Below are 16,546 nucleotides of genomic sequence, written 5' to 3' on the forward strand. Positions count from 1 at the left end.
AGTTGTAGTTTTTGTTCAAGTTTTGTACTCCTTTGCTCACCATATTGAATGGTCTGAGCCTTTCTTTTTATAAAAAAAAAATAAAATTCAAATGAATTCATGTATATATAGTTCCACCTCAAAATGACCTCAACATAATGCAATGTCGGTGTTAAAGTTCTTATCAAAAAATATAAATAATTTATTGTTCTGTGAAGCCAATTAGCCACACATATTTATTGAGATTACTTGGGCATCTGAATTCCATGAGTCAAATAGTAGGGTTGTTTATCATTACTATAATTTTCTTTGTATGAGTAGAATAAAGTTGAAAAGGGTTCCTTGAATGGGATGTCTAAATTTCTGTGGAAAAGTGAAATTTGAAAATGGTGAATGTGCATGCTATTCGTGAGGGATAAGATTTGAAATACAAAAGCGACAAATTGAGGTGCATAGATTCCGGTGAAAAAACTGCACATGGGTTACTACTGTAGGCTTCAAGGAAAATAACCAATTTCATTCACAATAGTCAAGCCTTCACTTTTTCATCGTAATCACTTTCCATTTGGCCCCACATACCAATCCAATGTTTACATGGGATGAAAAGATTGAGTGTATATTCATAATAATAAAAAGGGATAAAAAAGTTAGATTTTTTATGGCATTACTTGTTCTTAATATAATCTGTTCCAAAAACAAAATAGATTTTAAAGATATAATGAAGGGATAAAAATGTTAGATTTTTTATGGCATTACTTGTTCTTAATATAATCTGTTCCAAAAACAAAATAGATTTTAAAGATATAATGAATTTTAATGTGAAATTTAAAGATATAATGAATTTTAATGTAAAATTAAAAAAGAATTGTAAGCAAGATATAATATTGAATTTTAATGTGAAATTAATAAATAACAAAAGAGTAAGAAATAATGTAATTAGAGTAGTGTTATTCGATACTGAGATTATATTAATAGAATAATTTGTGGAAAATTATTATCATAAAAATGAATTTTTATTAAGTAAATTTAATGGAAAGACTGAAATGGCAAAAAGAAACTATTATTATTGAATGCCAGAGAATATGTTTTATAAAATATACTCTCTTGGTCCTAAAAAAAATAGTTTTATTATTTTGGATCGTCCTCCAAAATTAGACTAAGTCTAAATATGAAAAGTTTTTAACCAATAACACACAACTAATAATGTGGATCACACAATCTACTAATAGAGTAATACTACTTCCACTATCTTTTTCCTCTCTTTTTTACTTTCTTCATTTTTCTCTTACTTTATCAATTATACATTAAAACACGTGTCATTTACAAATTTGTCTATTTTTTAAGACTATGAAGTACTCCGTATAAAAAAACACTCCCTCCGTCCATGAAAAATAGTTTTATTTTTATAATTTTTGGGTGTCGAACTAAAAATAGTTTCATTTAAAAAATATATAAATTTTATCTCATATTTTACCCACTTTTTCTCTTTCATTCTCTTATTTTATCTATTTTTTGTCTTATCTCTCTCACTTTAACAACCTCCAGAAGGAACTATTTTTCTTGGTTAGAGGGAATAGTAATCTCCCCATCACATTATAAATGATTCACATTATTTTTCAAAACGTCCGACTTTATTTTATCTTCACATAATTCTTTAAACATCATTTTTCAAAATCATGTGTTAAAATAACGTCTTGCTTATGGCAAGATGGAAAAAGTATTACTCTCTCCGTCCCGGCTAAGATGAAACATTTCTTAGTCGTCACGTGATTTTATGAATTGTTGGTTAATGTGGTTAATTAGAGAGAGAGAGTGGGTGTAAGCATTAAATCAAGAGATAAAAAAGAGTTAAATTGGAGAAAGAAATAAATGGTTGAGTGTATTAATTGAAAAGATAAAGTTACTAAAAATCAAAATGTGTTATATGAGTTGGGATAAATTAAAAAGAAAAGTGTGTCATTTTTGTTAGGATAAACTAAAAAGGAAAGTGCATATGTTTAGTTAAGAGTTACTCCCTCAGTTCTATAGTAATAGAGGCGTTTCTTTTCAGTACGGTGACTTAAGTAAAGAGAGAATAAAGTGGAAAATGAAAAATGTAGAGAGATGAAGAGAAAAAAGTAAGAGATGGTAAAGTAGGTGTGGAAAAATGTATTGACTTTTACTAAAAAGGGAAATGACTCTATTACTATGGGACAGAAGGAGTAAGATGGAAGGAGTAGTCCAGAGCCTTTGTCCTAGCGGCAAGGAGTTTAGACATTATTGTATGAGGTGTCAAGTTTGAGCCCTCTTGATATCATTTATAATTTCCTCATTTATATAGAAGTTTAGTCACGTGAATTAGTGCACAATTGGTAAAGTAAGAGAGAGGAGGAGAATTGTAGTTAAAGTAGTGTTAGTGGATAGTTGGATCCACATTATTAATAGCGGATTCAAGTGGTATAAATTGTAAATAAATTGATATATACGGGTTCACTTCATCCACCTCTCTTTCCACTTCATCGGGTTGAATGGTCGCACAGATGGCTTTGCAATCCTTGCAGTCTTTGGGATTGACAATGGTATGTGAGGGAAACTGGCCCGGTTGATGTTGAATACCCACAGCCTGTGAAATCTGGCTCATCTTAGTATCGATGCTCTTCATGTGAATACTCAAGCTCTACACATCTGTCTCTACTTGCTTCAGTCTCTTATCAGAATTGGCCATAATTTCCCCTGTCTGCTTCATAAACGTCATCAAGACATCTCCAAGCTCATTCTTCTTCGGCTCAACGACTTGTCCATTCGACACTTGAAACCCCGGAGGTGGCTATAGGGCATTGTTAGGATTCCCATAAGACAAGTTGGGATGTGCTCTATTCCCAAAGTTGTTGAAGTTACCACCCCCTTGATTGTGGCGGTAGTTGTTGTTGAAATTCTGATTGTTGCCGCCTTGATGCACGTAATTCACCGCTTCACTTTCGAGCCCGGTTGGCTCTGTTTCCATATAGCCAAACTTACTAGTCAGGAAATCCAGCTGCTTGGACATCATGTCCATCTTGTCAACATCCGATGCGGACGCCACCCTGTAGGCTTTGCTTCTCTCATTCTTCCACCCATCATCTGGAGGCCACCCTCTCAATCACCTCTAATGTCTCGTTTTCTCCCAACTTAAGGAGTGACCCCCCTGCGCTCATATTTAACTCGCGTATTGCCTCCGAAGTGGCTCCCCTATGGAAAGTTACGATCTGTTGCCCCGGGCTTAACCCGTGGTTGGGGCATCTCTTCATCAGGTGTTTGAATCTCTTCCATGCCTCGTGAATATTCTCTTAAGGATGCATTGCATAAGAGATGACTTCAGCTTGGCGCTTTAGTGCCTCGCTCGGTGGATAGTACTTATCCAAGAAGAGCTCGACCATTGCATCCCAAGTCTCGACCGAGTTGGGATCCATGCTATCATACCAATCCCTAGCGTCATCCTTCAAAGAAAAAGGGAACAATCTGAGGCGAATCTGATCATCGGAGACCCCATTAGCCTTCACCGTGTTGCTGATTTGTATGAATTTGGTCAAGTGCTTGTTGGCATCTTCTGAACCTGTTCCACCAAATGCATGTGCTTCTGCCCTATTTATCAATCCCGGCTTTAACTCAAAACTGTTGGTCGCAATCCCGGCATTATTGACTGGTGGATTGTTAACTCGTCTATATGCATACAGATTCTGCACGGGCTGAATTGGTGGTCTCGCATTCTGCTCATCCAACTGCCTCTGCATGTTGGCCATCTGCTCACGGAGCTGACGAATAACGGGATTCTCATTGTTGTTTTCAAAAGTGTTGTTCTCCTCGTCCGCCATTAGGATTGGAGACCGCGGCTCGTACTGTATGGGTGACGGAAGTGGAGATGGACTAGGTACTGGAGTTCTCTGGATAGGAGAAGGTAGACGCCTATGACCGGGTGAAGATACCCGAATCCTTTGGTTTAACCTCCTCTGTGCGTTCCTCTTCCTGTTGGATGTTTCGATCTCAAGATCGATTGGCTCTAAAGGTGGACCTTTAGAACGCGTGTGCATACAACCTGCCCAAGGAAACACAAAGATTAGAGAACTCAAAAAAATAAAAATAAAAATAAAGCAAATAAAATCTAGATTAGTAATCTATATTATTATCACGATATTAAGCTATATTGACACAAAATTGTCCCCGGCAATGGCGCCAAAAACTTGACTCGACTTATTTTAACAAGTAGTACCCGCAAGTGTACAGGGACAGTGTAGCAATTAGCAAGCAAGAGTATCGTATCCCACAGAGACAAACTTGTATCAACATAACTACCACGAACAAATGTTGACTACTATCTAGAGAATCGGAAAGGTTTGGTTGTTTTCTAACACTAATAAAAGTATATAGTAAGCAAATAAACAAGTAAAAGCAAATAAACACGGAATGAAAAGATAATATGGAGAAAATTGTAGAACTCAAGGATCCGATGCACAATTCCAAGCTCTTATCCAATCAAATTGCCTTACCTTTTGGTGTCTCTAGAGTTACTAAGTCGATCACAATTATAGATTAAACCCCCTCCCGAGGTGAGAAACCTGTAGATTAGGTGCTAGGATTGAAGTCCCCTTCTAATCCTAAAACCCCTAACTCCCAAAAGCTCGATTAGGTCAAAGACCCCACTCAAAACCTCAACTCTCCCGAGTTTTATTGCATTAAGGTGTGAATTATTCTTATTTCCAGATTAATTATTTCATCTCCCGATTAATCTAATTAATCATACACAATCAAGTGGTGATCAAGCAATTGAAAGGAATAAACCCAAGAATAATCAAATAACTACAAGAGCAAGGTAAGAACAAAATCAATTGGATAAAAACTATGAAATTAATGCATCTTCACCAAGAATTCTACAAAAAAGGTGTTTAGCTACTCATGTTCATGGAGAAAACTAAGTTTAACACAAAGAATCCGAACAAAAACATGAAAGATAGATACTAAGAACTCCTGTGGAACGAATCTATGGAATGAAGTCTTCAATCTTCTGATTTGGAGTCTTCAATCTTCAATTCTCTCTCTCTAGAAGTGTTCTTGGAGGTGTGTATGAGTGTTGGAGGCCGTAGATGTTGAATGATATGAACCCTAGGCATTTTTTTTTAATCTCCCATCAAAAATCGCGTTTTTTGGCAAGAGAATACGCCAAAATAGCGTACCCGGCCGGGTAGAATTATAAAGAGCAAAATTCACCCGGCCGGGTGGTCATTTTCGACCCCTTTCTGGCCATTTCCGCGCAGAATTACAGTACCCGGCCGGGTGAATTTACAGTGTAAAAATTCACCCGGCCGCGTGTAAGTTTCTGGATAGCGCAGTGTTCTTGTAACAGCCATAACTTCTTCTACCGAACTTCGATTGAGGCGTGCAAGATACCCACGCGAAGCTCTTTCGAAGACGAAGAGATTGATATGCATTATGGGCTGATTGGACTTCAAAATATCCAGTAAATATTGTCTCAAATCAAGGCTGCTGCACATCCACATATTTTGTACCTTTTTCTACACATTATTAACAAAATGGTCAACATACCAACATACTAGAGAAGTAGATATAAACATGTTCAATAATAGACAAAATATGATCAAATTCATACATAACCACCCTCTAAAACCATGTAAAATCCAAATATGTCAACGGGTAAAAAGTGAAGGACAATTTTCCAGAAATGGAATACACATAGTTTTGTGGGATGGACGAAAATGGAAAGTGCACATATTTTTATGGGACAGGAGAGTTATTTTCGTCACGAGATTTTATATAGTTTTATTAGTTAGATGAAGAGAGGATACAGTAAGAGTGAGAAGAGTAGAGATGATGTTTTTTTCATTTTAGAAAATGTGTCATGTTTAGTGTTTAGTGAGACAATCCAAAGGAAAACGTGACATTTTTAATTGGACTGAGTGTATATTTTAACTCGTGACAAGTTCTAGAAATTGTAAAAATTGGTGAGAAAAGCTAGTAAAATTTGAATTCTAATTTTGTTTTGGAGTGTTAGTTTTAAACTCTCTCCGTCTCAACTAAGATGATACACTTTCATTTTTGGTTTATTCCAATTAAGATGAGACGTTTATATTTTTGGAAGTACTCCCTCCGTTCCATAGTAGTGGAGACGTTTCTTTTCGGCACGCGATTTAAGAAAATTTGTGTTAAGTGAGTTAAGTAAAGAAATAAGTCTAATAAAGTAGGAAATGAAAAAGGTAGAGAGATGAAGAGAGATTAAAAGTAAAAGAGAGTATAGCAAGTGAAAAGAAATGTGTTGACTTTTACCAAAAAATGAAATGAATCCACTACTATGAAATGTACAAAAATTACGAAAAATGACTATACTACTATAGAACGGAAGAGTAATAAAATAACTTCTCTCCAATCAATAATACACCAACCACTTTATCTTATTCAAATTAAAATATTCATCACTCTCCTATCTTTAAAAATATAATCTATTGTTAATTTAGTTCGTTCCATGAAAATATACACTTTTTATGTACTCTATCCGTCTCATTACAAGTGATAGATTTCTTTTGAACACGAGAATTAAGAAAATGATATATTTTGAGTTAAAGTGGAGAGAGGAAAAAATAAGAGAGATAAATAAAAAATAAAGTAAGAAATAGAGAATAAAATAAGAGAGATGTAATCAAGTAAGGGTGTCTCCACTGTCGCCCTTCCCGTTCGCCCGTCGCCGACGGGCGACCGGACGTCCGCCGTAGGGGCGGGAAGGGCGCCTACGCCCGTCCCGAGTGCCCGTCGGATGGGCTCGCCCCTTGCATCGACGTTCTACCTGACGTCCGCCACTGTGGCGTGGGTAGGACGTCCTACCGAAAATTAATTTTTTTTAAAAAAAAAAACTCTATAAATACGGCTCGTGTCGAAATTTTAATTCCAAAAATTTTAATTTTAGTTGTGAATTTATTAATTTTATTGCGGAAAGTCCTAGTGAAATGGGAAGGGCTAGTGCTGACGTGGCAGACAGTTTTTGTGGGAAGGGCTAGTGGAGGTCCTAGTGGGAAGGGCGCCACCAGAGACACCCTAAGAGATGATTGAATTTTTTGTTTTTTGCTAAAAGATGAAATTGACCAGTTGTGGTTGTAACAACTCAAAATGGAAAGTTGATTACTTAGTACTGAAAGGGAGGGAGTAATATCTTTTTCTTTTATGAGACTTATTCTGCATTAATAATTTCAATTACTTTCTATTTTATTTATCTTTTCTTATGACTGTACATTAAAATCCATTATATTTTAAATATTTTTATTTTTAAAAGAAATAAATTGTGAATTTTAAAATATTACTAATTTAAAAAATTAGATTACAAAAAGGACGCACGTCGTACTTCTTGAGGTACGTGTCGCCAGCCTTTGCTTACATCAAAGTTTATGTTACTCCACACTTGTTCGTCCAAGAGTACATACATCCTTGTGCAATAAATATATGGTCAATTTTGTTACATATAAAACGATTTTCTGGTACTACTATCATTTTCCAAATATACTCCTATTACGACAAAGTATAACTTATGCTGTAGTAATTAATGTAAATATGGCGTATGGTTTGTATTAAAATGAAATCCCTCTTCAAATAATATCGTGACACCGTAGCATGTTGGATATTGCTGGCCAAGAAAAATTGTTGTATAGTGTACAAAATATTGCTGGTCATTTTTTTTAGTTGTTTTTTTTTTGCCACGTGCCAACTTATTATTCATCCACGTGTATAAATGATTGACTATGAATTGTGATATAGTGATATTTTAATAAGTGGTGACACCCTAACACTCCCATATGTCATATAATACATATAGATGAGTTCAAATGAGAAGGATCTACTATGTTTTAAATAAAAATGAAGAATTATTTACAAATGAAAAGTATATCTATTATGAAGAGTTGTGATGGATTCAACTTTTGTTGAATGAGGGAAAAAGTAGGAGTATATGGGAAATACTTCCTCCGTCTCCCATAATTTGTCACCATTTGACCCGACACAAATTTTAAAAAATATAATAGAAAGTGAGTTTAAAAAGTTGGTGGCATGTGGATCATACTTTTATATATTACTTTTATAATAAAATGTGAGTGAGAATGAGTTAGTGGAATATGAGATCCACTACCAATAATAATAAAAGTGAAAAGTGCTAAATATTTAGGGACGGACGAAAAGAAAAAGGTGACAAATTTTCAGGAACAGAGGGAGAGGGAGTACTAAATAAAACATATCATTTATTTTTTACCTTTTATTTGTATTCATAGAGATACAAATTTAGTAGAGGAAAAAAAAACTTACTCCTACAACTACAAGAGTTAGATTTGCTTACATCAGTCGATAGAGTTTGAAGGAAAGCTATATGAAATCAAAATTTGATTGTATAGCAAAATTGAAAAGGGCAACGCGATTTATTCTTTATGCATTTGGTTTGTATTAATACGGAGTATTTCCCAAATCTGCAGTTATGGAATACACATAAATAAAATTTAAAACACACGATTGATTTTGATTCCTTATCGGTCAGGGTTAGACGCATCCTCGCGGAGCAAACCCGACCCGATTGGCCGCCAAATCGAACACAACCCGGAAACTCTGCTGCTGGATATTCCCGATTATCGACAAGCCGGCGTTGGTACCCGCAAAAGCAAAGCAAAATTTGCCATCACTATCCACCGGAATCAAGTAATTCGACGCCGGCAGCGACACATCCGCGCCCTCAAAATGCAGCACCACCGTCGGCACCTTCACCTCCGTCTTTCCGGAGAGATCGAAGCACGTGTCGAAGAGCGAGAACTCCGAATCACGCTTCAGATTCGGAGCCCCGGCCACGAACGCGTCCCTCAGCGCCACATACGCGGGTCGGGTCAGCCTGGTCACCGACGTGCCCGAATCCAAAATCACCCCGCCGTTTCCGATCCCATCGAGCTTGAAAAGCGACGCCGTGATTCCGCGCACACGCTTCCCGCCGACCGAGATCCCGTTCAATCCGAGGTAGTAGAACGTGTCGAGCTTCGGATTCGTGAGCAGCGGCGTGTAAACGGCGTTCCTCGAGGCGGCGGAGTCGCCGAACACCATCGACGACGGGTTGGAAGAGGCCGAGCGGTCGACCAAGCAGTAGGAGAACTTCTTCCCGAATCGCCCGCCGGCTTGGGTCGGAAAAGAGAGCTTCCCGCGGCCTAGGCCTAGCAAGCCGGCGGCGCCGACGAACAAACCCTCGTTGTCGTGGCCGCAGCCGAAGGCGACGTTGCTGACTTTGGTGCGCCGAAAGGTGAGGGTTTCGGTGGAGAATTCGCCGACGGTGAAGGAGCCGTCGCCGTAGGAGACCTGGTAGAGGCATTTGCGGCGGGAGTTGCAGCCGGGGGAATCGAGGAGGCGGCAGAGAGGGGAGGCGCAGGTGACTCCGAGGAACGAAGAGGATTTTTTCGGATCGAAAAGCGGGTCGGTTTGGGAGTAGCATTTCCTGCAGGGGGAGCATTGGACCCAAACGACGTCGCTTCCCGTGTCCAGGACCATGTAGACGTTTCTGGGCGGAGTGCCGATGCCGATGCGGGTGAAGTACTCTCCGCTCCCCTGCACGAGGCCGGAGGTTACAGAGCTGCTGAAGTCTCCGGCGCCGCGTGGCTTGGTGGAGGCGGCCATGGCGGAGAGAGCTTTGGCTCTGGCGGCATCACGCTGGAGGCGGAGTTTGAAGAGGGAGTGGGGGGATGAGTTGAAGGCGGGAGAGAGATTGTCCACATGGTGCAAGTTTACTGAGAGAGTGGATTCGGATTCGGATTCGGATTCGGATTCGGATTGGGATTGGGATTGTTGAAGATTGGGCCATGAGAGGGTTTGAGGGGAGGGGAGGGAGGTGGGGATGAGGGTCTGATATTCAACATCAAGTGGAGCGGCGAAGGAGACAGCGATGGCGGTGAAAAAGGACAGGAAAAGGGGAAGATGTTTCCCGTTCATCGCCGTGATCAGTGTGAAAGAGAGAGAGAGAGGGGCATTGGGAGTATAAATAAAGAGTGGAAAGTGTAAAGCGCGACAGAAAGCAGCGGTTTGTTTGGAAGTATTGCTTTGGATTCTCTGAATTGCAGGAAAATGATGCCATTGCAACAGCTTGATTTCTAATTTTATTGCCTGCTGTAAAGCTATGATATTTTACTCTTTTTAACTCCATGTTTTTAGCATTGTTACCTACTTTGATATTGTTGAGACAAATTAAAAACATGGCTTGAGCGGAGGATCCTCGGAGGGTTCTGTTTCGCAGCGGCAACACCACTTCAGTCTTCAGCAGCGCGGCTGAGTGGATTTTGAATTTGGGCCTGACCAAGTATTTAATTGTTGTATGGATTGGGCTTGGTTTGATCGTTAGGTTCAATGGATTGGGCTTAGTTTGGATATTTTGTTGGGCTAATGCTTCGTTTTGAATCTTTTGATATCGGTAATTCCCTCCAGCCCACTGTGATCTTCCCTTAAGTTTTGACTATCCAAACGTATTGTTCGCAAATCGCAATACTAAGATCGTATTCTGAATCGTGATTATAGAAAACTTCAAATGATATTGGGTAGTAGAATTTCAGTCAGGCTTGTGAAGAAACCACGAGGAATTTTCTGGACTTCGTAATTAAGTATAGGCCCACATCCCTTCAACCATTAAACATAATATGTGAAGAAAATATAAAACCGTCTCGAGTTACGAATATCCACATCTTTATGTTTTACTAGAAAAATATAAATTCAGATTCTGATCTGATAATTTATTTAAAGAGTTATTTTTAACCAATTATTAATTAAGTTAGGTAGGCATCAATTTTTAATTAGAATCGACTTGTGATTAATTACTGTATTTTTAATTATAGTTTACTAAATCTCTAATTCAAATTTAAAACAGGATTCACTTATTTCTTCTCAAGGCTTTAGTAACCTCTAATAAGATTATAAGAGTTTGCTCACCTATGGTTTATAATTTATCAATCATAACAATTGAAGTTGTGTGGTGATAGGAAGCTATTGATTATATGGTCAAGTGTCAATCATGTATATAGGGCCCAACCCAATAATATTAGGGCCATGTAACCCGGAACTATTACAAACTAGTACATGTTATGATTAATCCCAACCACATTCGCATGGATAGCATTAAATCAATCAACAAAATCAAATACAACGTGCCTTTTTCTAACGCAAATTCACCTAATACAACCGACACTTTTGTTCATGGCATGTCTGCCAATCAATTACCCAAATGCTTAGAATTTAAAAGTTTCAATCATTACCACGATCTACGTACTAATTTACTTGAATCCAAAAATCACTCCATAAAATTCTAAGAGTAAGTAGTATGTAAATATACTAATATGTTCGCATTTGAGTCTTGAGATAAATCCATACGGAGTACTTATTATTTTTACCTGAAAATATTGCCAAAATATTGCCAAACTGTGTAATAAAAAAAAACAGAATTTTATTTTATCTTAAAATGTTCAGATTGAGGTAAACAAAGTTGAACCTTAATTCCCACGAGCTGAAAATATGGAGGTGTCAATTTTTGGCACTAGTTCGACAACAATGCTTTTAATTGGCTTAAAAAAAATGCTTTTAATTGGCTTCTAGCATGCTGCAAAAATAATGTTTTGGCCCACCACTCAGAGTCGGAATATGCGTCGTACAATTTTTTTCAGAAATTATAAGGTGCTTCCACTGTATTTTTGAAAAAGCAAGAAAATTGTTTTCCATTTACCTTCGTATCTGTAATAGTTTGAATTCATAACTTATTAGCTAGATATAAAACGTCTTATAATTAACTAAATATTAGTATTTCATGTCTAGAAACTTCAACTTAGCAGAAGCCCCTATGCATGAAACGATTTCAAAATGGAGTAGTATAATATTGAAGTAAAGTAAAATATGAAATATATAAAAAAAAAGCACGAATGTTTTTACGGGCAAATAGGATTCTTATCAGTTACTAGTGGCGGACACAGGTGGAAGAGGTGAGGGGCTCAAGCCCTTCCCAAACTTTTTTTTTTAATAAATTTCTATTATCTAAATTTTCGAAATTATTAAAAACTATCCTTCAGCCCTTCCCAAATTAATATCTTTGGGGTTTAATGGGAAAGAGATTTAGTGGAAGGAGGGGCTGAAAAATAAAATTACAGAGAAAACTTATTGGAACCATGGCCACCGCATAGAGTTATTTAGGATGAGGAAGAAGATGAAATAATAAAACCTCTTAAACTTCAATGAATATAATAATAAGAGCATCCGCAATGGTGCTTAGGCCAGCCATAGGCTAGCAATAGGCCAGCCATTCTCTCCCCTGCCACGTCAGCAACACTTAAAAATCCACCTGCCACATCAGATTTAGGTAACACCCATAAAGCCACCCGCAATAAAAATAATTCAAAATATACTACATTTACGGAATTAAAATTACGACACATATACGGGAAAAATAATCCATTCCATTAAAAAAAAAGTACATGATTTTTTTTTTAAAAAAAGGGCTTCCACACACGAGCCCCGCCGCTCTCTACTTTCGTCGCCGTCGCCGTCGCGTCGCGCGCGCGCGCCGTTGCCGCTGCCGCCACCCGTGGTATCTGAGCCCACGTTGGAACCCGCTAGCGGTGCCCTCGCGATCTCCAAATCAACACGCATGCTCTCGAGCATCTCGTGAAGAAACATCTTCTCCGTGGGGTCAGTGGCGGCCTTCCACTCTTGGAAGACCTTGTACATCCGATCCCGCGTATGGTTACGCGAATGGAGAGTGTACTCGAGTGGGGCGGGTGGGAGGGCGATAGGGGGATCCGCTCGCAGTACCGGACCCGTGCGCCCGTCATTCAATCCTAGGGGGGGCGACCCGATAAATGAAGGAGGATGGAAACTCCTCGGCATCCACGGGGGAGAGGTCGTGGGATCCGCCTTCTTTGCCGCTGTCGTAGTCGCTATAGTTCGTCGGGCCTTCTTCGGCCACCGGCCGTCGCACCACCCCTAGTCTCTCGAGTCCTTCGGCAACAGAAGCACTCCCAGAAGGCGCACTCCTTATACTTCCCCTCCAAGGGGAACTGACTCGCGGCTATCCTCCGGGCGTCGTCCTCATTCTCCCGCCCACTACTCAGCCGGGACGGAGGGCGTTGGCGTACAAATTCGCAAAACGGCCCACCGCGGCCCTGGGTGCGCTCCCACCCCTTCCGGACCTCCTCGCTGCTGAAGTCCTTCCCGTGCGGGCAAGTGCCTCCTATAGGCAGCTCTGATCTTCGACCACATGTTGACGACCCGCTGGTTGTTCGCAACCAGCGGATCGTCGCACACCTCCAACCACCCCCTGGCCACCCCGGCGTACTCATCCTCCGTCCACTTCCTCCGGCCAGGGGTGTGGTCAACGCCGGGCTGCGATGACTCGCCGACCGCCTTGGCCTTCCCCCTCGTCTTCTTCTTCGGCGCGGCCCGCCTCGCCGGAACGGGAGTATCCGGATCCTCGAGATCGATCCCCATATCATGCAATGACAGAAGGTCATCGCCAGTGAACTGCGTCTCCACTGGGGTCGACGTGTGAGACGAAGCCGTCAAAAAATCAAGCGAGGGCCGATATACCGTGTCCCCTCCCGGTGACCCCTGAACCCCCCTGCATCCCCGGATGCATACCGTGCTGCATCCCCCGGCATCCCGCCCGCCACATCATCCCCATCATCTGCTGCCAGCATCATCTGCTGCATGCACCGGGGCATACCCCCCCCACCCGGGCGCTGACTGCCCGCCACTCCCCTGCCCGCCGCCCGTCATCCCCCACGGCATACCCCCTGCGCTGCATCTCCCCCCGGCGCACCGGCCATCATCCCCATCATCTGATTCCAAGGGATGTTAAACCCCGGGCCCATCTGCCCCCATCCAGATCCCACAGGTACCGTGGGAGTCTGAGATCCACTCGTCGCTGGACTGGACTCGTTGTTGTGATCCATCGCTCGATGATTCTCTTGTACAGAAAGTTAGAGAGAGAAAACTCGTTAAAACAAGTGGTGCAAATGAAAATGAAACGAAAATCGCGTTTATATAGTTTTTTTTTTTTTAAAAACAAAAAAAAAAAAAAAAACAAAAATGGCGCTGGCCGATCGGGCCGCCACAATGGCGGCTAGCCGATCGGCCAGCGCTTCGGCCAGCGCCGAGCGATCGGCCAGCCCACGCCGAAGCGCTAGCCGATTTCGCTCTCGCCGACTGCAATGATTTGGCTAGCCGATCGGCCAGCGCGACGAATCGGCTAGCCGATCGCTAGCCGACCATTGCGGATGCTCTAACAATTGAAAAAGTCAATCCCTACGACCTATTAAATTGTTTCCTAAATTTGACACTAATGTTTTTATTCAAACGAGAATTCCAACTTGTAACTGGGGGGTGATGTCAATTTTTTCCTTTTCTTTTGTCATTCACTCAAAATATAAAATCTTTAGAAATAATATGAATTTTAATATATAATTAATCTAGTAAAAAAGAAAAAGATAAAGTAATAAAATTAATATTAAGGAATTGTGGAGTCCATTTCTTAAAAAGTTTTTATTTTTCAGAAATAAACTAAAAAAAGATTTTCTATTTTTAGAAAATGAAGGGAATCGTTTCCAAAATTACAGTGTATTAGATAATTATGCATTTTTATGTATAATATTTATTGCTTTAGCAAATTAAACACGAACATGAATTGTATTATTCTTTTTGTTAAACTTGTGTTGGATTAATTGTATATATTAGATATTTATGTATTTTTATAATTTTTACTCCATTCGTCTCAAAGTGGTTGAGGTATTTTGTTGGACACATGATTTAAGAAATTGATGTGTTAAATGTTAAAGTGGCGAAAGTAAAATAAGAGAGAGAATAAAGTAAGATAGATGAAGAGAGTAAGGTATAAGAGATGACGGCACAAAACAATAGTCTCGTTCATGGACAGCGCGGGTTTTAGTGAGAAATTAATAAATTAAGAGAAAAAGAGAAAAAGTAGGTAAAGTAAAAAAGATAGAAAGAAAAGTAGATAAAAATATAAGAAAGAAACGTTCCATTTTAAGAAATAGGACTAGCGGATATTAAAAATGGCAAAACGAGATTATTTCCATGGTCGAAAGTGAGTATGAAAAATTTTAGTGAAGCCCCTACCAAATTTTATTCCTGCGTCCGCCACCGTCAGTTACTATCTATTAATTTAACTTATTACAACGACTATGACATGCTTGTTATAAAATTTAGAGTTGTCGCAATATATAAGCTAGGTCTTGTTTTCATACACGTGGTGTTATTATCTTCCACCAATCGAAAATTTTACACTCCACACATAAATAGTCACATGTTTGAATAAAAACGTTAACGTATCTATTATGTGTTGATGAATTTCTCTAGGGTGTAACAATTGGTGTTCGGAGAATTTCGTTTGTGTAAATTGTGTTTTTCAGTGATTGTGAGATTTTCTACTTAAATCATTAAAAAGAAAAAACAAGGAATTGTGAATTATTGTAGACTAATAAATTCATCTAATATACCTATCATATATGTGTTTCCCATTGGAAAGCAGACATAATTTGCGTTTCTTAAGTGGACACTAGAGAATTTATAACGAGTATGACACGAATAATTAATGAAAGTTTACTAAATTTCGCTAAAATAAGCTTTAAAATGTTGCTATCTGTCCATTTATGCCCCGCCTTTTTTTCCTGATCAGATAAGAGCATCCCCTTCCGTGCTCTTAGCTAAGAGCACGGAAGTGGACCCGGACCTACTTTTACTCCTTATCCTTAGCTAAGAGCACAACACCACATCCGTGCTTTTAGCTAAGGACAAGCTCAAGGGTCCCACCATTCTATTAGTCAATTTAAATAAAAACATTTCCACAATATTAAAATGCATTAAAAATACTCGGAATATTATTACAAATTACAAAATAATTAAAAATTACATAATTAAAATCCTAAAAATTAAAAAGACCCACTACTCGTTGCCGAATTTCGCCCAAATGTAATTGATTAGATCTTTTTGTAGCTCAGTGTGGGCTCTTATATCGCGCATTGTGTGTTTTCTTTTATTCCTCTCGTTCACCGTCGTATGCACACCTCGGCGTGGGGGAGACCTCGCGGTTGAGCTTCCGGCTTCATCCTCGTCATAAAAGTTAGCCGCCATCGGTCCTTCGTCAGCTATAATCAAGTTGTGCAAGATAATACAGGTGTACATGATGTCGGCGATATTCTTAACGTACCAAAGCCGAGAAGGGGACTTCACAATGTTGAATCGGCCTTGAAGGACCCCAAAAGCTCTTTCGACGTCTTTCCGAGCAGACTCTTGACGCTGCGCAAAAAGAATCCGTCTCGACTCTTGTGGATTGTTGAACTTCTTCACAAAAGTCGACCACCTTGGGTAGATACCATCGGCGAGATAATAACCCATGTGGTATGCATTTCCGTTGACGGTGAAGTCGATCGCCGATGCTACACCATTCAAAACATCATCGAAGAGTGGTGAAAAATATTGCACGTTCAAGTCGTTGTTGGATCCGGCAACCCTGAAATATGCATGCCAAATCCATAGGCGGTAGTCG

At 39.7% G+C, this 16,546-nt stretch overlaps 1 protein-coding gene across 1 annotated transcript; it reads right to left on the minus strand.

Annotated features, from left to right (window-relative positions):
- Window positions 1-8,351: 8,351 nt before the first annotated feature.
- Window positions 8,352-10,021, minus strand: LOC125201329 (aspartyl protease family protein 2-like). The gene has a single exon (XM_048099392.1). It carries the CDS (start codon window positions 9,940-9,942, stop codon window positions 8,518-8,520), a length of 1,425 nt encoding a protein of 474 aa, XP_047955349.1. The 5' UTR covers window positions 9,943-10,021; the 3' UTR covers window positions 8,352-8,517.
- Window positions 10,022-16,546: the final 6,525 nt, after the last annotated feature.

Source organism: Salvia hispanica, chromosome 1 (assembly GCF_023119035.1).
Source record: "Salvia hispanica cultivar TCC Black 2014 chromosome 1, UniMelb_Shisp_WGS_1.0, whole genome shotgun sequence".
In the NCBI taxonomy this organism is placed as follows: domain Eukaryota; kingdom Viridiplantae; phylum Streptophyta; class Magnoliopsida; order Lamiales; family Lamiaceae; genus Salvia; species Salvia hispanica.

What these genes read in the sequence shown, in the direction of transcription:
- LOC125201329 (XM_048099392.1), bottom strand. Translation starts at nt 9,942, where the DNA reads ATGAACGGGAAACATCTTCCCCTTTTCCTGTCCTTTTTCACCGCCATC.